At 39.4% G+C, this 23,544-nt stretch overlaps 1 protein-coding gene across 1 annotated transcript in view; it reads right to left on the reverse strand.

Moving 5' to 3' along the window:
• C7 (complement C7) overlaps window positions 1–23,544 on the reverse strand; it is a 58,787-nt gene that overhangs the window by 9,775 nt on the left and 25,468 nt on the right. The window contains exons 7-15 of the mRNA XM_061393641.1: window positions 23,030–23,200; window positions 21,520–21,763; window positions 19,302–19,412; window positions 15,549–15,715; window positions 14,132–14,360; window positions 11,112–11,283; window positions 8,144–8,231; window positions 5,966–6,098; window positions 1,743–1,934 (exon numbers count right to left, since the gene is read on the reverse strand). Of these exons, the coding sequence (XP_061249625.1) occupies window positions 1,743–1,934; window positions 5,966–6,098; window positions 8,144–8,231; window positions 11,112–11,283; window positions 14,132–14,360; window positions 15,549–15,715; window positions 19,302–19,412; window positions 21,520–21,763; window positions 23,030–23,200 (1,507 nt within the window). The remainder of the gene's footprint in view (window positions 1–1,742; window positions 1,935–5,965; window positions 6,099–8,143; window positions 8,232–11,111; window positions 11,284–14,131; window positions 14,361–15,548; window positions 15,716–19,301; window positions 19,413–21,519; window positions 21,764–23,029; window positions 23,201–23,544) is intronic.

The raw sequence follows: 23,544 nt of genomic DNA on the forward strand, positions 1-23,544 counted from the left end.
ACAGAACCCTCCAGGCAACCTACTCTCTTTTCAGTGGTGCACATCTAATCTACCCAATATTATCACTCATGGAATCAACTACTTCATCTTCACCGTAGATGACAAACTTCAAAGTGAAAGTTGCTCAGTCGTGTCAGACTCTTTGCAACCCCATGGACTGTAGCCCACCAGGCTCTTCTGTCCATGGGATTCTCCAAGCAAGAAGACTGGAGTGAATTGCCATTCCCTTCTTCAGGGGATTTTCCCAATCCAGGGATTGAACAGAGACTCCTGCATTGCCAGGCGGATTCTTTATCATTTGAGTCACCAGGGAATATTATTATTACTTATAGAATCAACTACTTCATCTTTGCCATAGAAGACACACTTCAACACTGAATTAAAAATCATATACTCATGTACGGCAAAAACCAATACAACATTGTAAAGCAATTATCCTCCAATTAAAAATTTTTTTAAATCATATACTCAAGAAATAAGAATATCAAATAGAATGCAAGTATGACTTCTTCCTTGTTTTTAACTGTTGCAAGCATAATATTTTCCATTTATTAAAGTGAAAGTCACTCAGTCACGTCCGACTCTTTGCAACCCCATGGACAATACAGTCCATGGAATTCTCCAGGCCAGAATATTGGAGTGGATAGCCATTTCCTTCTCCAGGGAATTTTTCTAACCCAGAGATCGAATCCAGGTCACCCGCATTGCAAGCGGATTCTTTACCAGCTGAGCTACCAAGGAAGTCCATTTATTAAAAAATGTAAGCAAAAAAGAAATAGTTTATTTTGAAAACAAATCTTAAGTATTTCTGAACAGAAATAGTTTGGACCATGTTATACAAGTGGACTTATTCACAAAACAGAAATGGAATCACAGTTGTAGAAAACAAACTTTTGGTGACCAGAAGGGAAGAGGGGAAGAGTTAAATTGGGAGGTTGGGATGGACATAAACACATTACAATATATAAAATAGGTACTAATAAGGACTTACTGTATAGTACAGAAACTCCACTCAATACTCTATAAAGGCCAACATGGGCAAAGAATCTAAAAAAGAGTGGATACATGTGTACGTATAACTGATTCACTTCATTGTACACCTAAAACTAACACAACACTGTAAATCAACTATACTCCAATAAAAATTGAAAACATTTTAAAAGGCCATTTAAATTTGCCATGTGTTCAAAATACTGGATATTTGGATTTCTACTATTAAGAATAATTTCACAAACCACAATACTTTTCCTTTCATAACTTCTGCTTTGTAGGCTTAAATGTAAATGCTTTTAAATATTCAATTTCAATAACACTAATAAAGTAATAAATACTAATAAACTAATAAGTACTAATAAATCCAAAAATGAAATAGGCAGGATTTTATATAAATTGTGATCTCAACTCTGTATTTCATAAAAGTACCTTTTTAAAAAATCAGGAGGAAGCCAGAAATCAGCTTTTAGAAATTCTTTGTTTTTTTGGTATCCTACAAATATAAAACTAATCTTGGATATGAAGGATTTAAGTTAAAATCTGAGAATCACCTGGGCTATTCTTGCCTTTCCTTGAATTCTGCGCGTCTATGTGTTATGTGCAAAAAAATCTAGTTACCCAGTCTAGACCTCCTTCTCATGGTGGGGTCTGGATGGAGGGAATGATTCCGTTACAGCAGTTCAGGACGGCCACAGGGACTCTCACTCCCAGAGTCCATGTGTCCGTGGACAGACCCAGGAGCCACTCACCTCTCTGCACACACTGGACATCCTTTACCTCAGGGCTCCACTTAAGGCTGGAACTACAGAGAAATGTCGAGGGACCTTCTAAGGATCTGCCGCCTGAACAGGAAATGGTCACCTTCTCGCCAATGGTGTAGAAAGGTTTGTGGGGATGACTCTGTATGCCATCCATCAGTGCAGGCAGAACGCAGGCAATTTCTAAAGAGAAAAGAGAGCAGAATACAAGGTTCCTTGCTTTCCTAGACCATCTTTTTAAAAATGACAGCCCTGAATGGTGCTGATACACTTGTTCTGCTTTTTCAAATTAGAGGACAAGGTAGAAAAGGTGAGTTCACTCTTAGAAGGCCCTGAAAGACATGTCCCACCATGCTTGTCATGTAGTGATGTAAACGACTGAAAACCAAGACAGTTCCCACCCTCTCACCCCTGTCCTCACAGTCATATGACAATTTAAAATGAATAAGCACTATAAGGTCCCCAAGTCCAGTCTGCTGTCAAAACTGGACTTTTCACAGCTGCCACTTCTCTCTCTCATCTGGTGAAGTTTCACCAAAATTTTCCCAAGAGCTGTATTCATTTGCATATCATTGCATATGTCCAATTAGATATTTTGCTATCTGAAATTTTTAAAGAACCACCTTTAACCTTGCAACCATAAAAGTGCTAAATCTTTCTTGGTTTCCCATTTCTATCTTTCCTTATTCCATTACAGTCATTAGTTCATATCTTCTACTTAAAAAAAAAAATGAAAAACATGCATAATGGTAGAAAGCAAGTCAGAATTAATGACTTTAAAAAAAATCTTTCTAGTGGGATTTTGGACAATATTCTACAAAGTCCTGCTCTATTTCTGCACCATTTTTATCAGAAAATCCATTCATTCATTCAAAACCAGCATTTACTGAGGGCCTACACTTGGCCAAGTGTGTTGAATGCTGCTATGGACACAAAATATTGCTCACATACTCCGCCTTCAAATAGCTAATAATCTAGCATCAGGACTGTTTATTTCTGGCCATGATATATTTGCTGGTTTCACACTAATGCTCCCACTAAGACATATAGGAAAGCTGTATGTTATAAGAAAAACTATTTCTGAGAGCATCAGAGATCAGAGAGCATCAGAGAACAATCAGAGCAGTGGAAATCCCAAGGTATAAGACTCTAGAAAAAGGAAAGTCTAAAGCAGTGATTACAACATTTGATAATGTTTTTGTCCTTGAGGCTATTTGTAAATTTAAAACAAAAAAAAAAATTTTTTTAATGTGCTGAAGGGCTGCTAAACTAAGGAGAAAGCTGCAGCTCTGAAGCTGAATAGCTACAGAGAGTTTTTAGCAGTCTCGCAGGGCTAGGAGATCAAAAATTAAAATCCAGTCCTGTTACAAAAAAGCAGCCTCAGTAGAAATCCAATACTTTCCCTTATGATCCTTTAATGGTTATGACCTAGGATAAAGGTAAACTGGATATAAATCAGCTTTGTTCTTGCCAGAAACAAATCTAATCTTTTTTCTAGAGAAGGATAACATCATGCAAAGTCTCAAATTATTTATTTTTTTACAAATAAAGTCTGGCATTCAATCAAAACTAATCTAATATTCAAAAATACAACAGAAACAGATCTACAGCAGATCCAGACGATGGGGCTAACAGACACGAGCCATGAAATAACTATGATTAGTATGTTGGAAAAAATTAAATTAGAAGAGGGAGAGTTTCCACAGAGAATTAGAAAGTATAGAAAAGTGGACAAATGGTTTATCTGGAATTGGAAAATGAAATTAAGAATTCAGTAGAGTTCTTGAAAGCAGATTATAACAAGAGTACCGAGAATTAAAAAACTAGAATATAGATCAACAGAACATACTTAGAATGAAACAGAAAGAGAAAAATTGATGTAAAGCAAAGAAATATAGGGCATTCCCTCGTGGTCCAGTGGTTGAGACTCAGCACTTTCATTGCTGCGGGCCTGGATTTGATCCCTGGTCAAGGAACTAAGGAGCTTTGGCTTCCCTGATGTTTCAGATGGTAAAGAATCTGCCTGCAATGCGGGAGATCCAGGTTTGATCCACGGGTCAGGAAGATCCCCTGGAGAAGGGAATGGCAACCCACTCCAATATTCTTGCCTGGAAAATCCCATGGACATAGGAGCCTGGCGGGCTACAGTCTATAGGGTCGCAAAGAGTCAGACACAACTGAGTGACTAACATTTTCACTTTCAAGTAACTAAGATCCCAAAACAAACATAAAAAGAAAGAAATGTAGCACACACACACACACACACACACATATATATATACACGTATGTATATGTGTACACTTTGTAAAAAATGTCTCATCGATGTCTCATGAGCAGAGGTGGGAAAGAATTAGAGAGCAATATTTAAGGAAAAAGGTAAATAATTTTTTTAAATTGACAAAAGACATTAAAGGATAGGTTAAAAAATGCTTTGAAGATCAACTAGGACAAAGAAAATCACGCTTAGGCACATCAGAGTAGAGTTGCTTCTAAAAAAAAAAAAAAAAATTCTTAGAAACATCTAGATCAAAACAGTATATGATTTCCAAAGGAGAAACAGTAAACCTAAAAGTTGACTTCTCACTAGAAAATAATGAAGTCAGAAGGCAATGTAAAAAAATCTTTAAAGGGCTGAAAGACAATAATTCCTTACCCAGTAAAATTATCTTTCAAAAGTAAAGATAAAACAAGAATGTTTCAGATGAACAAAGAGTGGGACAATTCCTCACCAGTAGATACACAATAAAGAAAAAGAAGCTCTTAAAGCAAAGTAATCTTTTCAAAGAACCGACTTTTAGCTTTATTACTCCTAGCTAGGGAATATTTATTAATACATTCTATTCAGTAATATTGATATCCTATTTCTTCTGAAAGACTCAAGGGTGGAGAGACAGAGAGACAGAGACAAAGGAAACAGGAGAATTTCCAAGTCATTGAGAAAAAGACTAAAAAACCACCAGAAAAAAATGCCCAAAAGACTAGACAGCCATTTCATCATAAAAAAGTATCCAAATGGCAATAACTATATGAAAACAGGCTTAACAACATTAGTCATCAGAAGAAATACAAATTAAAAAACAAGATACTGCTACACACTCACCACTATGGCTAAAAAAAAATTTTAAAGATAGATGTTATCAAGTGTAGGTGAGGATACAGAGCAATCTTGACTTTTTGGATTCTGTCCAAGATGTAAATTGGTACAACCACTTGGAAAACTGGTGTGGTGGTTTAGTCCCTAAGTAATGTCCGACTCTTGCAACCCCATGGACTGTAGTCCGCCAAGATCCTGTATCCACAGGATTTCCCAGGCAAGAATACTGGAGTGGGTTGCTGTTTCCTTCTCCAGGGGATCTTTCTGACCCAGGGATTGAACCCACATCGCCTACATTGCAAGTGGTCTCCTGCCCTGCAAGTGGATTCTTCACCAAAATCGGTAGCATGCCAAATCTAAACGTGTGTGTGCCTGATAACTCAGATATTTCACTAATAGGTATGTACCCAAGAGAGTAAAATGTATGTGCATGCAGACTTTCCTCACACAGCACAGAACAATCAATATAGCAAAAATACATCCCAGTAGTGCTGTCTATCCATCTGCTGCAGAATCTTACATTGTAGAACAGCTGAGAGGGAAACCCGAGAACAGTGATAGGGTGATACGACACACAGAAGCACTTACTCAGAGGCCTGGATCTAAACAGACTAGGCTCCAAAGCACTTGAGGAAGTAGACTGTAGTACATCCCTGCTAACTGAACTCCGAAGAATGTCTTGACTAGAACTGAGAACTGGCTAGAACTTGGCTAGAACTGAGCTCCCTGACCTATTCTGATTTACCCCAGAAACTTTAAAATTGCAATTAGGATTTCCCTGGTGGTCCAGTAATTAAAATTCCATTAGTCACATGCTGCCAATGCAAGGGATACTGGATTAGATCCCACGTGCCATGTGGTGCAGCCAAAAAAGAGTAAAAAAAAAAAAAAGAAAAAAAGGAATAAAAACATAGTAAAATGTGCCTCGTCTAACAGGACCACTAGCAACTACAGAAAGCTGAGGATTTTTTCAAGGTTCTCCTGAAACCTGATTGGGATCATATGAGCCTTTCAGAAAAAAAAAGAGATCAAGACAGGAGCATATGATGAGTAGCTATTTATTCTGATTTATTCCCTCCCACTCATCTTAAATGAAATACCACAACCAAGGCCACTCACTCTGACAATGCATATTCCCAACAAGCCACTGCAAATCTTCTCCACATCTGGCAGCAGGGTCTCCAACCAGAGAGTATCCTTCTTTGCAAGTATACATTATGTTTTTCCCAACAGGAAATGTGGCACCTTCATCCTAAATAGAAATAAAAGATGGAGAGAGGAAGAATACATCTCTTTTGCATTAATAAATTGTTTCTTTAGATATATTCAGCCTAAAAACCATGACTTCTGTAATCATTAGGCAACCTACATTCAAATAGCTCACTTTGAAAACTGTCCATAAAATCATTTTTTCCTGTACAGTCCTAATTAACAACACTGATACCATCATTAATTGAAATAAAGATATTAATGCCACTGTACTATAATTTATTGACTGCTCCCCAAATGAAGCACTGTACTAAGCATTTTATCAAAATTATTTTAGGGATTATTACTTGGGATACTGCCCAAGTAACTTCTCTTATACTTTCAGGAAAGTCTGTTATCAGATTTCAGAAATGTCTTTGTCAGTCAACTCTTCCTAGTGAGGTGTTATGGGCTGTCCACTGGCAATCACACCCAACAAAAGCTATTATAAACACGGAGAAATGTTTACATCGTATCAACATGTTCATGGAAGTCTGCGTTTCCCACTGATGACTTTTAAGAGAAGCATAATGTTGCTCTTTGCCCACCACCCTCCCGTGCCCCGTCATGTTGCTGGAGCTGAGTCAGATTTGAGGACATGTCATTAGCCCATAATGCCAAGAGGTAAGATTTCATGGTGAAGCAAGGAAGAATCTGAAGTCTGAGCCTTGAGGGAGTCATCATGCTTGTTTGGTTTCTCTATTGGTGCCTTTCTTTATCCTTTTAGTTCTCTGCTACTCAAGGGGGTGGTGAAGAAAATCGGCCTGGAAGAGGACTTGCAGCTGGAACAGCTCTGCTGTGGGCATTAGAACAAAATTCTATGGAGCCTGCTTCTCAAAGTCCTGCTCATCCTGATCCATTCTGGCTCCATTACGGGAGTTGATAGGAAACACAGCACCCAGATTGGCATTGAGATTTGCAGAAAATGGGGAAATATATTTAATCTGCTTTGGTTCTAGCCCCTTCCTCTTTCTTGCAGAAGGGACCTCTGTATGAGAAAGTCTAACTCAACAGTGTCTAAACCTGGCCATCTCTGTCAGAATCACTAGCAGCAATTTTAAAACAAAGAAAAAAGATTCTCAGGCTCTACCCCGAACTTACAAAATGAGGGGTGTTGGGGGGAGAAGAAAGGTCAAGTAATAATCTATTGTTCAGTTCCCTGGGTGCCTGTGAGGTAGCCAGTCCACAGGACAGTGTTTAGAACCTCCAATTCTTTACAGGTCACCCATGCACTGCAGCTGAAGACAGCACACACCTCTGAATAGTACCTACGTCTGGGGACATTTCAGCAGACACTCAGTGAGTATATGTTCAAGGGCCTGGCATTTGAGAGACAGAAACTGCCATGGACCAACCATGGCTGGTGGCGTTGAGAAAATCCTGATGAACAGCAACTCCTATGTGAGCACAGAGACACTTACTGGGGTTTGGAGCCAAAGTTTCATCATAACAAGGAGTGAGAAGAGCATGAATTAATATGGTCCCAAAGGCAAGAAAGTTCTCCCGAATGACAGTGGCAGATGACTCGTGTTCCTTCCTGAACAAGAAAATTGCTCAAAGTACCATGACCCATATCTCGCCAGACACTGGCTAAATGTCACACTGGCTAAATGTCTCACTGGCTCCTAGAATAAATAGAATGCTTCACCCCAGCCCTGGTAGTCATGAAAAAGTTTAAGTGACTCCTTTCAATGGAAAAAATACGGAACGTTCTCTATATTGAAAACCTTGCTTATAGATTCCTACTTTCATGTTCAGAATGGAAATGTTTAGCAGCCCTCTGGCATGATTACATTTCTAATTCATTGGGTGGTGATATTGATTTCCCTTACCATAGGAGATACATTGCCTTCTGCAGAATTCTAATCACTTTGGGCCAAAGAAGAAAAATCACAAACTAAAACCTGATTAAAAACTGAAATGCACACATAAAATGCTTTTTAGCACTGCTTCATCACAGGAGGAGGAAGTAGATTATGAACATCAGTAGAGAGCTAGAACTCAGAGCAAAGAGGATATGTAAAGAAAAAAATCTCTTTCATAACCAACTTGAACAAATCCGTCTTTCAAGGCAGGAGGTGATGAACAGAATTTTGTTGGAACCAAAGACAAGGGAAAACAATGTGGCTCGAGCAATCTGAAAAGAAAAGGAAATAAAACATAATTAATGTGATGGATTTGCTACTGTTAATAAAAATTTTACACTACAGTGAATTTTTCATTTGCATCTGAAGGGACTCCATCATGTGATGTGATGTTTTTGCCATTCTCAGAACCAAACATCTGATCACATCCATGACACAAACACAAACTTGAGCTTCCAAAAGATAACAACCAGGTCAGTAGTGCAGAAAATAAGCATAAAGAAAAGAAAAAGAAATAAAAGTGTTTGGATAACACACATCCTTATATGACTTCTAGAGAACATCCATCTAATACTACTTTTTATCCTACTGTCTGTCTCTAAAATGCTTTACACACAGAATTAATTCTGTATTGAAAATAAGGTAATTCAAGTTTGTGATCCTGGAAGAGAGATAACACAAAATAAGCACTTTTGACTGAGCGCTCACTATGTGCTAAGCACCATGGCAGATGCTCTACAAATGTGCCTCAGCTCAATTCACATGCACAGTCACCCCCTGAGATATGTGGGAAAAGTCTCAGAAAGTCTGAGTAACTTGTCCAAGGTTATAGAGGAAAAAATACTAGGACTAGATTCAAATCTAGTCAGTTGCTGTTGTTCAATCGCTCAGTCATGTCAGACTCTCTGCAACCCCACGGACTGTAGCATGCCAGGCTTCCCTGTCCTTCACCATCTCCCGAGGTTTGCTCAAACTCATGCCCATTGATGCCATGCACCCCCCTCAGCCTCTGTAGGCTCCTTAAACTTATGCTCTTTCTACCTCTCACAAGGCAATCTCTAGCGGGGCTCAAAATAATTGAATTCAAGCTGGTCCCTGTGGGGCTCCCAGGCAGGGAGGCCTATTTTTGTCCCCTGATTCTTATAGGCAAGACTCCAGCCTCCATGACCTTCCCTAAGGGCAGATTTAAATAGTTGCTCATCAAGGGAGAAGCAACCAAGAAAACAGCTGAGGTAAGACTAAGGAGACCCATCACCTGAGATGAAGAGAGTGCAAGCCAAGTACACACCCTGATCTTGTCAGAGACCCCACCCTTGGAGGTTTGTTATAAAACCCCCTCAGCAGATCCTCTGGGCTTGGGACGCATAGTTTCTTGAGACAGGAGCCTGATATGTCCTCCTTTGCCTGGCACAGTAATAAAGCTATCCTTTTCTACTTCACCCAAAACACTGTCTGCAAGATTTAATTCAGCACTGGCACAGAGAGGCCAAGCTTTCGGCATCATGATCATGGTAACGGTGACATCCATCATTAGGCAATGATTATCAGTGGTGCCTCTGAGGTCACTCTTTCACCAATATTAACTCCACTCCAGGAACATGAAATCTGAAGGGAAGCCTTACAAATAGCCTCTGAATGTCACCTCCTTCTGAGCTGAGTTCCTTATATTCTTGCAACAACTGAGGAAACTCAGAAATGTGACTCAGTAAGCATAGTTTTCCTTTTTGTACTAAGGAGGAAGAGGATATTTTCTCTCTTCTGAGCACCAAGAAGAGAGAATTCTCTCAGAGCTTCCTTAGGAGGCTCCTGTCCATCCAGCTTTCTGTCTGCGGGTGAGGAAATACACCCGCTGGGGCCAAGGCTCCCTCAGAGACCCTCGTCTTCCCAGAAATCTGTGCCCTGAATGCAGCTTTCTCCTCCTTCCAGATTTCATGTTTGCCAGCTGACTTCCCAGGTGGCACTAGTGGTAAAGAACCCGCCTGCCAATGCAGGAGATGTAAGAGGTGCAGGTTCAATCCCTGGGTCGGGAAGATCCCCTGGAGGAGGACATGGCCACACACTCCAGTATTCTTGCTGGAGGCACCCAAGACCTAGGAATAAGGCATCCCATCTCCCTATGCTAATACCACACACCCAAGCATCTTACATTTCGTCAACTCACGTGACCTTCAAATTATCTTTGTAGAATGTTTGCTAATCCCTGATCAGAAAAGGTTAATAAGGACGGTGTTAAAGAATGGGGTGTGCCATAAAGAATTCCAACCCAGGGGAACAATTCAGCAATGAAGTATTTTTAAAGATAGCTTTTGCGAGATCCTGACCAATAGGAAGTCGGTATCAGACAACTGGGTTAATCAGTGAAGATGTTAACCATCTCAAATACGTGCCTGATGCTTTGTCCAAAGAAAATAAAGAAGAGGGGTGGTAAATCTGAAAATAATACAACTGTTATTGACAGCCTACTTTGTGCCTGGCACTGTACTCATTACTTTGTGTTCTTAACCTCATTTAATTCTGACAACTTTCTGTTATCACTGTATCTACTATTTTTATCCTGATTTTAGGGGTGTGCAGTTAACTTACTCAAGGTCTCAGAGCAGGCAGGTGGCAGATCTGCTTGATGCCAAAGCTGCTGCTCGCATCCACTGAGCCAGACCACCTCCCAGTTCCCCAGCCTTTTGTAACAGCTGCTTCAGGAAAACCTGAAGCACACACGAGGGCTTCCCAGGTGATGTTAGTGGTAAAGAGCCCAACTACCAATGCAGGAGAAGCAAGAGATACAGGTTCAGTCCCTGGGTCTGGACGATCCCCTGGAGTAGGAAATACAACCCACTCCAGTATTTTTCCTGGAGAATCCCCATGGACAGAGGGCTACAGTCCATAAGGTTGCAAAGAGTCAGACACAACTGAGCGACTTTAGCACGTCTAGATCAAAGAACAGAGGAATGTCATCTAGAGTCAAGGCACTCTCAGTGATTCTTACTTGCCACATGCCTCTCCCATTCAGCTGACCCCAGTGCTAAAAACCAAGCACTCCCTGATAAAATCATTACATAGGGTTTAAATGTTTCAATAGCAGCCATAATGTATTCCATGCGTCTGCAGAGGGCATTGAGTTTTATGTAATTGCCAGGAGGTCTGGACTCCATTACCGCAAATGCTCCAGCTCCTCGTCTTCGCATTGCCTGGTTTCTGAGGTTTCGCCAATGCAGGATTTCCCACCCGCACTGGGAGATGGGTTATTGCATTGTCGGCTTCTTGTTTTCTTCCCTTGAACACAGGGACCCCAAGAGGACCAGCAGTTCCACCCTCCATCCACCCCTCCTGCAAATACAGAGAGATTTTTTGGAGAGCACTTGGAGAGAAAGATTTCTGTGCTTAATACTAAGCTTTCTGCTAAGTGGTGATTGAGGGAGGGGACAATCCGGAGTGCACTCCCTTCACTCTGTTCACTGAGGTCTTGCACAATGGCCAGACTGTCCCTGCACACTGACTAGGATTGTCCATATTAAGACTGCATTAACAACTTTCTTGCAAAAATATCTTAAATTTGAGTATTATTTTACATTTTCAAAGCACTTCCACATGCATTTTTTCATTCATTTAGTTCTCACAAGAATTAATGGAGGTGGCCAAGAGGTCTGTTAAAATTTTCATTTGATAGGCATGGAACCCAAAACCAAATGGTTAAATGCTATGTCCAGTGCTGTACTGTCAGCCGAGTGCCACATCCTGACTGTAACTCGGTCTTACAGCTGAATCCAGGCTCTTTTTTTTTATCACCTCACAGTCTCTCAATAAAGGCACACAAGGTCCTATTGTTAAAACAGTGATTGGGCCTCAGAAGAACATAGTCTATTGGGTATCCAGGGTTGGAGCTGTATAACATGAGGAAATATGCAAGTAGGAGAAATGTGTCTACCTCCTGTCAGCATCCTTCTTAAACTGCAGGTACCTCCTCACTCACCCTGGCCACCTTCCACCTCAGGGCTGGTTCCTGTCTCATAGTTTTTAGTATTTTTCCCATCATGTTCCTTGGGGCAGGTAAGAGAGAATTTGAAACATATACTAAGAAATTTGCTTTCCAAGTTAGAAACTAATCTCAGGAACCACTCCCTCAAAGCATTTTTTTCTGCTAATAGAAGAGGGTGTTTACTGCTCCTTAGCTATTTCTACTGGAGAAGGCAATGACACCCCACTCCAGAACTCTTTTGCCTGGAGGATCCCATGGATGGAGGAGCCTGGTGGGCTGCAGTCCATGGGGTCGCTGGGAGTCGGACACGACTGAGCGACTTCACTTTCACTTTTCACTTTCATGCATTGGAGAAGGAGATGGAAACCCACTCCAGTGTTCTTGCCTGGAGAGTCCCAGGGACAGGGGAGCCTGGTGGGCTGCCGTCTATGGGGTCGCACAGAATTGGACTGTGCAGCAGCAGCAGGAGCAGCTATTTCTGCTGCGTGACCTACATCCCTCTTCTTCCCCTCTCTTCCCCAACACTCACTCCTCAGTATTGTGCACACCGAAACTAAAATAATTTGTATAATAATTTTACCCAATCTTCCTTACTCTTTCTTCCACAATTAGAAATTGAGTTGTGTGTATGTGTGTGCTTAGTCACTCAGTCATGTCCGACTCTTTGTGACCCCATGGGCTGTAGCCCACCAGTCTCCTCAGTCCATGGGGATTCTGCAGGCAAGAATACTGGAGTCGGTTGCCATGCCCTCATCCAGGGGATCTTCTCAACCCAGAGATCGAGCCCAGTCTTCCGCATTCCAGGCAGATTGTTTACCATCTGAGCCATCAGTATTAATAGTAGGTAATAAGAGCTTGATGTTTTATGATTGCTACTCCATTCCTCACCAGCAGGCGGAGCTTCCAGTTTAGCTGCTGCTGCTGCTAAGTCACTTCAGTCGTGTCCGACTCTGTGCAACCCCATGGACAGCAGCCCACCAGGCTCCCCCGTCCCTGGTATTCTCCAGGCAATAACACTGGAGTGGGTTGCCATTTCCTTCTCCAATGCATGAAAGTGAAAAGTCAAAGTGAAGTCGCTCAGTCGTGTCCGACCCTCAGCGACCCCATGGACTGCAGCCTTCTAGGCTCCTCCATCCACGGGATTTTCCAGGCAAGAGTACTGGAGTGGTCCAGTTTAGCAAACAGCTGTAAATCAACCTTTCAAAGGAATGAATCACAGAGGTGGTATTTTAATTTATCAGGACTGGTCACTTGGGAAGATATTAGGAGGCAAAGATGCTTTCTTGATGTTTGTCTATAAGCAACCATAGTTTAGTCATCTATTCATTCATTTATCAAACATTTATTTATTAAGTCACTTAATGAATCAAGCCCTATGTCAGGCTCCAGGAATAAAGGAAGCAAACAGTTCTGACCTTAAGAAATGAGTTTCGAGATGAAAGAGCCACATAAATAAATATAAAAACAAATATACACAAATCGTCTCATACTTTGCCTACTCATAAAGTCAACTTCATGTGCTAAATACTTAAAGCACCAAAAGCTCTGTTGAGTACACAGCTGTTGTTCAACAAATATTTGTGAATGAATGATTAATTGATGGGACATAATGGAAAATAAAAACAGTAGTGTTTCCAAAGGCTTGCCACCAGAAAGGTTGGTCAGTGCAGACTAAAGCTCTGTAGACCTAAGTTAAGACAAAACTTTACTGAGATGACCATGGAAGGATGGAACATGTTTCAGGCAATAAATCTATTCTAATGGAGAGTGGAGGACTGGAGGCAGGTCTGTTATTTCAGTGGCTTCCCTGGTGGCTCAGATGGTAAAGAATCCGCCTGCAATGCAGAAGACCCGGGTTCATTCCCTGGGTCAGGAAGATCCCCTGGAGAAGGGAATTGGCAAGCCACTCCAGTATTCTTGCCTGGAGAATCCCATGGACAGAGGAGCCCGGCAGGCTACAGTCCACGGGATCACAAAGAATCAGACACAACTGAAGCAACTGACACTTTCTGTTAGTTCAGATGGGGAAATCAGGGAGACAGCGAAGGGCCCTGACCCCCGCAGCTACAGTCTGGAGGTGGAGTAGAGAGGGAGAGTCAGATTCAAAGCCTGATGAGACTTTGCCCTATATCCATACATGAAGAAGCACAGTCTCAGAGGCCAGAGGGAAAGTGGCCACCATAAATGCAGCACACTGACCTGCTTGGTCCCCTAAGAGGACGCCTTGCTCACACGCCACACCAGACGTTTTCGGTTTGCAGTAGCACTGACACTGACTTCCCTGAACAGTGGCCATGCCACCATTGTGACAAGGCCGGCAATGGCAGGGGTCAAATTCATCCAGGTACTCCTCGATGGCCCGTTTCAGGTAGAGCTTTTTCACAGAGGCACAGGGTACTTCCTTGACCAGTTCATACAAAGGCGTTAGCTACACAGATAAAGACATCACATGGTCAGTAATCAGAGTTCTAGTAAGAATATTTTCCTTTCAGCATTTTGGCTCAACCCCATTAAAATAAAATCAAAAGCCACTCATCTTCATTCCAACTATTTCTTTTTCAAATAAAAAAAGAAAGCAACCCACTTTCTTTACAAGACAAATCTAGGGAAAACTAGGAATATTATTTGCATTTTGTGTGAATGCATAAAATTTTTTAAAACCAATAGGACCTTCATTTTCTAGTTATTAAAACATAATTTTGAAGACCACACATTTCCACCCTTGCAAGATTCAGGTTCTCTTCAAGGCAATGTGCCACATATGTTGTAGACTATGCATTTCTTAACAAGTTAACATGCATAAATCTGAAGCTGTTTTTACTGGTGCCTGTCTTTTTTTTTTTTAATGAGTGTCACAGATCAAGTTTTTGTGTGTTGTGTTCCTAACACCATTTTCCCCATAAGCCCTGTGGTCTTTATTGCACAGTTTTGCCTAACTCTCTGATTTTTAGGAACACATATGTTGTGTTATACAAGAACTGACTGTACCAATAAAACATCCTAAAATTCTGCCAGCCAAATTGATTCTATCTTTTTAGAATTAACCTGCATGACTCCAGGAACCGATAAACCGTGGGCACAGGAAGAAAAATGATCTGACAAATGTAATACTAGACAAGCCTAAGTACCTTCCTATTGAAAGAATCTATAACTCCTCTGAATCAGGGACCAGGAAGGCATAACCCAATTTAGGTCAAATGCTAGAAATGCAAATGTTAGCATTAATTTCTCTTGGGATTTACAGGACATTTAACCTTTACAACTGAAATATGGACATACAAGACAATGAACCTTCTGTTTCCTATTATGTATGCATTCATTTCACTATACAAACCATAATTGGGATACAGAAAATGCTAATTACAGCCTTCTCTGTTTAAGCACCTTGATTTAATCTCACTTTCCCAGTGCAAATAAACATGACTGCTTTCTGGTGCTTTCTTCTTCCTTTTTTTTTTTTTTTTAATGTTTTTTATTGGAGTACAGCTGATTAACAATGTTGTAACAGTTTCAGATGCACAGCAAAGGGACTCAGCCATATATAAACATGTTTCCATTCTCCCCCAATTGGAGTCCCTCCAATCCAGGCCGCCACCTAGCGCTGAACATCACATACCTTTTGTTTTATGACTTCAGGAAGATCAGGTACAGATCCTGCCCACTGAGAATATCGCCGTTTGTTTCCAGCAGGATTGTTCAGTTCCAGGTAACTAAGGCCAGCCAAGAAGCCAGAATGTCCTCCTCTGACAAATGGGACCCCTCGCAACAAATTGCCCTCATTTTCTACTCAAGGAAAAATCAAATAAGTTCAGATGTACAAATGAAATGAGAATGAGAAAATGAAATTGAAAGTCTATCAAGTATTTTAACACAATCCATTTAATTGTATGACGTTCTGGGAAAGGAAAAACTATGGAGACAGTAAAAATACCTGTGGTTGCCAAGTAGGAGGGATTTTTAGTGGATTTTTAAGATCTTTAAGGGACTTCTAGAGCAGTGAAATTGCTGTATATGAAACTATAATGGATTGTTGTTGAGTTGCTAAGTCGTGTCTGACTCTTTCGATCCCATGGACTGCAGCCCGTCAGTCTCCTCTGTTCATGGGATTTCCCAGGCAAATATACTGAAGTGGGTTGCCATTTCCTACTCCAGGGGATCTTCCCAATCCAGGGTTGGAACCTATATCTCCTGCATTGGCCGGCAGATTGTTTACCACTGAGTCATCAGGGAAGCCCACTATAATGTTTACATGTCATTATGTATTTGTCCGAACCCACTGAATACACAGAACCCTCATGTAAACTATGGACTCTGAGTGATTATTCTGTGTCAGTATGGGTTCATCAATTGTAACAAATGGACCACTGTGGCCTGGATCTTGATAGTGGAGGAGGCTGTGCCCGTGGTTGGGGATATAGGGATTCTCTGTACTTTTTGCTCAATCACTTAGTGAACCTAAAATTACTCTAAAAACAGTATCTATTAAGAGAGAAAATAAAACAGACACAATCATTACCTAACAGTAGATGATTATTAAGAGATTATTACTCATATTCTTAATGTTCTTAGTGTAATAAGAATATTTGGGAGAGGGAGGTGGGGGATGATTTGGGAGAATGGCATTGAAACATGTATAATATCATATAAGAAACGAATCGCCAGTCCAGGTTTGATGCAGGATACAGGATGTTTGGGGCTGGTGCACTGGGATGACCCAGAGGGATGGTATGGAGAGGGAGGTGGGAGGGGGTTCAGGATTGGGAACACGTGTACACCCGTGGCGGATTCATGTTGATGTATGGCAAAACCAATACAGTATTATAAAGTAATTAGCCTCTAATTAAAATAAATAAATTCTAAAAAATAATAAATAAATTAGCATATTTTTTTAAAAAAGAATATTTGTTATACAGGCGACTGTCTTGCTTCTTAGAAAATACATGTATATACTTAGGGATGAAACATTATGCTGTTTGAAACTTCCAAGTGATTCAGCAAATATTACAAATATTTTAAATACATATTTTTGTATTGCTAAACAGTCAACATTATAAATACTATATGTAGATATATATGTAAATATATCAAAATAATAATTATTACATATAAGGGATGGGTACATGGGTATTTATTACTATTTTCTTTCAACATTTCTGTATGTTAGAAATTTTTCACAAGAAAATGTCAGGAGGGAAAGTTCATTGCATCTGGACTACTATAGTAAACAAAATGCTTTTAATTAACAGGCATACATTAACACATAAAAAGTGTTTTTAAAAACTCAAATACTAATCAAATCCCTTTTTTTTCATATCTGTGCCTTATAATTTCAGAAATATTTTCATCTCCATGTGTAGCTGATTCTACACTGATCATGACTGGAAATTCCTAACTTGCTAATCAGAGCTTGATTTTCATTTCCTTTTTTTAATCAAATTTTATAATTTCATCCAATTTTACAAATTTAAAAATTACATTTTTATAATCAGAATATTAAGAAATATTAAGTCTCATAATTTTAATAAAAATACCCAAGTGTGTCCTCATCTTGTTAGTTACATCTTTAATATGCAAATAGAACCACTTTTAAAGCAGTGTATTGCTAAGTTCAGTCCCTGAACTCCCAGAATCACCTGAACGACTGCAGATTTCTGATATCAGATGGATTTCTAGAAGAAAATAGCTGGGATAAAAGCCGTGGACTGAGCAGCTGAACAGGCTAACCAGGTAATCCTCATGCACACCAAAGTCTGCGAATTACCACCTTAACTGATAAGCTTGTTTACAAAATACAGAGTCTGAGAAACCAGCTTTCATATTTATTTTTAAGCCTGTAGCCTCTCTCTCTACGCCTCAGTAAGCTTTCTGCTCAGCTGGCCCTCTTCCCCTAGACAACAGCCCAGGACAACAGCGAAGGATCCAGACTATGAAGCCAGACATTGGAATCTCAAGCCTGACACCAACTGCAGTCTTAGGTACCCTCTCTGTGGCTCAGTGCCCTTGTCGGTAAAATGGAAATATGGAATAATAACCAGCTGTTAGGTGGGAGTATATTGGCTAATTCTTGTAAATCACTTAAAATGGTGCTGGGCACATTGTAAATGCTACCTGTTTGTTAAGCCCGAAAGAAAAAATAACACAAAATAACATTGATGAGCCACTTCTAATCACCAACCCAGCTGATAGCTGATGTCAACACCTTTTCAAAGCTCCACTTCCATTTCTATTTCCAGATCATTGGATTTCCACATTATTCAACTACTTGTCCTTCTCCTTTGTCCCGTCAGCTCTAAGAAGACAGGCTCTTTTCTAGCGTGTTCACTGCTACCTCACTAGTGCCTCGAACAATTTCTTCAGACACTATAGGTTCCATAAATAGTTGATGAATACAGTAAGTAAATGAAGAATTAAAGCCTGGCTTAACAGTGTCTCCCTGCTCCTTGCATTTATCCGCTAAAGAATCCTCACTTCCCTGATGAGGACCTTAGCACCTGCATCAGTCTTCTCCTTCATCCCAATTTCTGCCATCATCCCAAGAGAACTTGAGCCCCAGTATCACTCCATGGCCTTACACATTTCACGGCACAGTCTCATTTACATCCCTACACACTAAAAATCTCTTCACCTTAGGCAATTAAGTCTTAATCACCAAATCCAATAAAGAATCTTCAGACGTTCTTACTTAACTTCACTCTAGCACTTCTCACTATCAGCTTCTTCTCCTCTACCTTCCATTTTACTCGTCTCTTCTGGTTTTTATCCTGTCAGATTATTCCCTTTCAATCCCTCTTGTTTCACTACAACTTTATATTTGTCATCTTTCATTTATTCGCTCCCTGTACTGAATCCTTTAACAGCATCCCTCACCATCAGGATGAAACCCAAACTCCCTGACACAGTGTCTAGACAGTCTAAATCAGCTTACCCTTCCAGTTCCTTTCTCAATCACTCAAAGACTAACACACCACCTCCCCTACTCTACCATCACCATCACCACCACCACCATGCACCAAAATCTTTGCCTGCACTGAGCATCCATGTTAGAGAGTGAAACTGAAGCTTCCCCTCTTGGTGTCCTTTTTCTAGACTGGTTTGCCAACCATCCTCACAGGAGACAGTGGTGGTGTACATGGAGGACATAGTTACAGAGCACAGGACATACCCAGTGAACCTTCTGCTCTGCACGATGGATGGATGCATGGATGCAGATGGATGTCCATGACATCCGACGGAGAGATCACAGGTAAAATAGCCAAGTATTTGAAAAACGCAAAATAGAACGCCTGCTGAAATGTCAAAGTCCCTTGGAGACCACGAATTAACCATAAGGGGATAAACTTGTAATGAAAATTACCCCCTTCTCATTTACCTGAAACCGATTTTAAGACCTCTTCCATCGTTGTGCATTTTTGTTTTGATGATGTAAACAAAAACTGGAAATGTGAGGAAGCACATTTCCTCTTGTCCTCTGAATGGAAATCTGGAGGGAAAAATTTTAAACGTGCTTAGTTTCCACATTTGCTGAAAATCTTCTTTGAGATGCCAGGTGTGAGAGTGGGAGAAGAGATTGTTTCCTACCACTGTGGCCATATAATCAAAAATGTTATGATGTGTATATTTTCAAGTGCTCTAGAAGGATCAAAGGTCAGAAAAAGCAATATTTGATCTTTGTTATAAACAAAATAAGATACATGCATATATTTAGGGATAAAGCATCAAGTGTCTGTCTCACTTTCAAATGATTCAGCTGATATTGGCTTCTAATATCTTTAACCAGAGGGTGGGGTTACATGGATGATTTCTATATGAAACAGTGGAGGGAACTAAAATTGAACACCCCAAAGTTTGATATCTTTCACCCAACCACAGTCAGCTTCTCAGGCACAAGGCAAATAAGTAAAAGTTAATATGCAATGGCCTCCAGCCCACCTACTGGAGACACCAAAAACTGGGTTCTGGTTCTATAGTAATTAATTCCTAAAACCCTAGTTCTAGTGCCTCAGTCTCTCCATCTTTAACAGCTCTGGTTTCTACATTTTCTTCCAATGACATCTTAGTTGGTTATAATTTCTACTCATTATCAATTGGAATTTTGCCAGTGTAATTTTAAAAAAGAGGATAGAAAATAATAAAGAGTAGAAATACATTTTAATATAATTTTACTAACAATATTATAATAAACTCAATATTTCTTAAAGAACACTTGTATGTATCATATCCCAGGAGCCTTGATTAATTTCAATTAAAACTTTGGGGAAGAACAGAAACTGCTCAAGTAAAATTTTTACTCAAAATTTTTACGAACTCAGAAGTCTTTTTTAAAAATCCTCTTCATTTCTTTTAAGATTTAAAGAAAAAAAACATGATCATGAAACTGAGTTTAGATCAAGCCGTTTTCTGGATTAATTTCCCAAAGAAATATTGCCTCTGTTGTTGCTACAAAAACCTATACTTGTGCATTCATTTCCAACCTATTGAGGTTGGAAACGTTCACATTCTAATTGAACCATAATTGGTAAAAAAAAAAAAAAAAATTAAGCCCAAGGGGGGAAAATAGTCAATGGAAACAGAAAATATTGTGGTTTACCCACAAGAGAAGGCTATATTCCTCCTCTGAATCTCATCTGAAAAGTCTTACTCTCCTCCAAAGTGGTAAGAAAGTCTTGACTGAAGAGGTGAACTGGGATAGAGAAGCAAGGGTGGCCGTGAGCTTCAGGACAAAACTGGGAAGAAGTTTGGACTTGGCCCATAAATAAGCCAGGGCCGAAAGGTCTTTGGAGAGGAAGAGTGGATCCTAAGACTCACATGCTCCTCCAACATGGCAGTAGCTGGTGGGGAACATCCTCTCACCGTGGAATCAACCAACATGAACTCAGTAGCGTGCCCAGTTTCTAACAAGAATCAGGCAATCCCAGCAGCAACATAACATAAGGATAAAGCTAAGCTGATGCTGGAGCCAGCTAGACCTCCTTACAATCTGTATGCCTTGAGATGGGTCTCTTCACAGCACTGAGTCTGCATTTCTCAGTCTGTGAGGCAGGAGCCATAATGGGCATATCACTGGGTAACAGTGAGGATCATTGCTGACATAGACAACTCACCTGTTGAGAAGGAATCAATAAATTTAAGCTACTGTTACAAGTCTTAGGTAGTAAGCAAACGTGATATTCAGAGCAGATTTGTTTTTAAAGGCATGGGAGTGGTAAAGAACAGAGGCAAATAAAAAAAAATACTTCATTGAAACATTTTGATTTCTGCAATATTAGTAAAATCCTCATCTGTTTTCCTCAAGGAATATTACTTAATCTGAGAAATGGGGAGATCAAAAAGTATTATAAAAATCTAATCAACACCCTCTAGTTATCTCTAATGACTTAACTTTCATTTCAGGATACTATCCAAAAGAGTAGGCAAGCTTTTTCTTAAGGCCTGGAAGATTCTGTGTAGAGTATAATGGATTCATACAATTTTGGATTCCTTTGCAATTAACCTCTATTTGTCATATTTTAAAGCTCTAAAGTTTAACTACAGGTTATTCCCCCATTAAAATCCTTGCAATGCTTATATATAGCAATGTTTTTAATTACCAAATTTTTTGACTTTTTCTGAGTCCATATGAAAGATAACTTTGTATTCTCCTCCTAAGGACCCAGACTGAAGATAATGTGTCCCATACTGGTCAATCAATCTTCGGTAGGCACTGTAGTCATACAGAGAGGGAAGGTAAGAGAGTTCCTTCCAGAATGACTCAGCCAGTTGTAAAAATTCCGGATTGTTATTGATAAACTGAGCCACTTCAACAGTGTTCTGAAGAACCAACAATTGATAACTCTATAGGAATAAGAAAGAGTAAAAGGCATTTTAGGTTGAAGATTAAAAGACAACAGAAATAGTTTCTGGTCCAATGTCTCCATCAACAGTCACCTACATTAATGCAGACTTTATGAATTTTTTTTTTTGATGCATAACGAGGTCTCTTCTGAGCCCACCCACTTGAAGCAATCTAAGGAATTTTTGGAATCTCAAACAGGAATAACATCTGAGTGATGACTTCATAACTTGTTTTATAGCTAACTTTTAAAACCCCAAGACAAAATTGTTATGCCCTCCTCAACTAGCAAAAAGGAATCAGCATCATTAACTACTAAATAATCTCACAAATAGGGATATAATGTCCTTAGAGTCCACATCTTGACAATGACTTATCAGTAGGGTGATCTAATTTATCTTTCATACTGGGGTATTTACAGGGTAAGCCACTTAATAATGAGATCTTTTAAACCCTTCCTAGGCATCTTTTCATGATATCCAAGACAGAGTTAACTTACACTAAATTCTCACTTATATGAATAATATAATATGAATATGATAAATGTTTTTACACTCATATTTCCACTTAGTCATAAAACAAATAATATCTATATTCCTTTATACCTTACTTATGTGATTTATTTATCAAGTTACTGACTTTAAGAATGAGATGAATTATGCATATAATGAATGATAATCAGCCTGAAAAATACTTCACCACTAAGTATGTATCAATTAGTATAATTCATCCCAACTCTTCAGGTTGCCCGTGATGAAAGTCTTAGTATCTCAAAACAACAGAATATCTAAAGTTAAGTCTTTTAACTCCTCAGATGAAAATGTTGGTCTCTCCAAAGTAATAAGGTATTTTAACATCTTTTATTGTAATACAGCTTATTTGAAAAACTCTAGTATTAGTGTTTCAGAAGCACATCTTCATTGGATTTTTGAAATAGTATATAACACCTATAGTACCATCAGTAATCATGAATTAGAAATTTAGGCTAGTTTTAACTAGAAGATTTTAAAGTTATAAGTAGTTTTTGGATTTTTAAATAAGAACAAATAATGAGAAAATAAAAAGTGTAAATAAATACAATATGAAAGAGAATTAACAAGACAAAAGCTATACCTTTTAAAGAAGTATATTGGATTATCTCTTTGAAGAAGATACTATGCCCTAATTAAAAAATGATGGCTGATTATTTTGGTAAATACACTTTTGTTAATGTTAGAAATACTTAAACCAGCAAAATATGGAAAAGTTAATGAATATTTCACACTAACCTTTTTCTTAGCGAGTATATTCATATTTGAAGAGTAACCGTGTGAAGAAGATGAAGAACTAAAAAAGAGGAAACGTCCTTTACTAGATGATGAATGTTCTGTTGATGTCTCTTTTACATAAGCCCAGGTACTATTATAAAATTCATTATTAAAATCATTATTTATTTTCACCTATAAAGAAAATGAAAATTTTTGCTGTGAGCAAATTAAGGTCTTAGATGTAACCAAGAATAATTTGTCATGGCTTCCCTGGTGGCACAGAGGGTAAAGAATTTTCTTGCAATGCAGGAGACCTGGGTTTGATTCCTGGATTGGGAAGATCCCCTGGAGAAGGAAATGACAATCCACTCTAGTACTCTGGCCTAGGAAATTTCATGGACAGAGGAACTTGGCAGGCTACACTCCTGGGGTTGTAAAAGTCAGACATGACTTAGTGACTAAACTACAACCACCACACCTTAAATATGTATCATAAAGAAAATGAAAAATTTTGCTATGATCAAATTAAGGCCTTA

The sequence above is a fragment of the Bos javanicus genome, chromosome 20 (assembly GCF_032452875.1).
Source record: "Bos javanicus breed banteng chromosome 20, ARS-OSU_banteng_1.0, whole genome shotgun sequence".
Taxonomy (NCBI): Eukaryota; Metazoa; Chordata; class Mammalia; order Artiodactyla; family Bovidae; genus Bos; species Bos javanicus.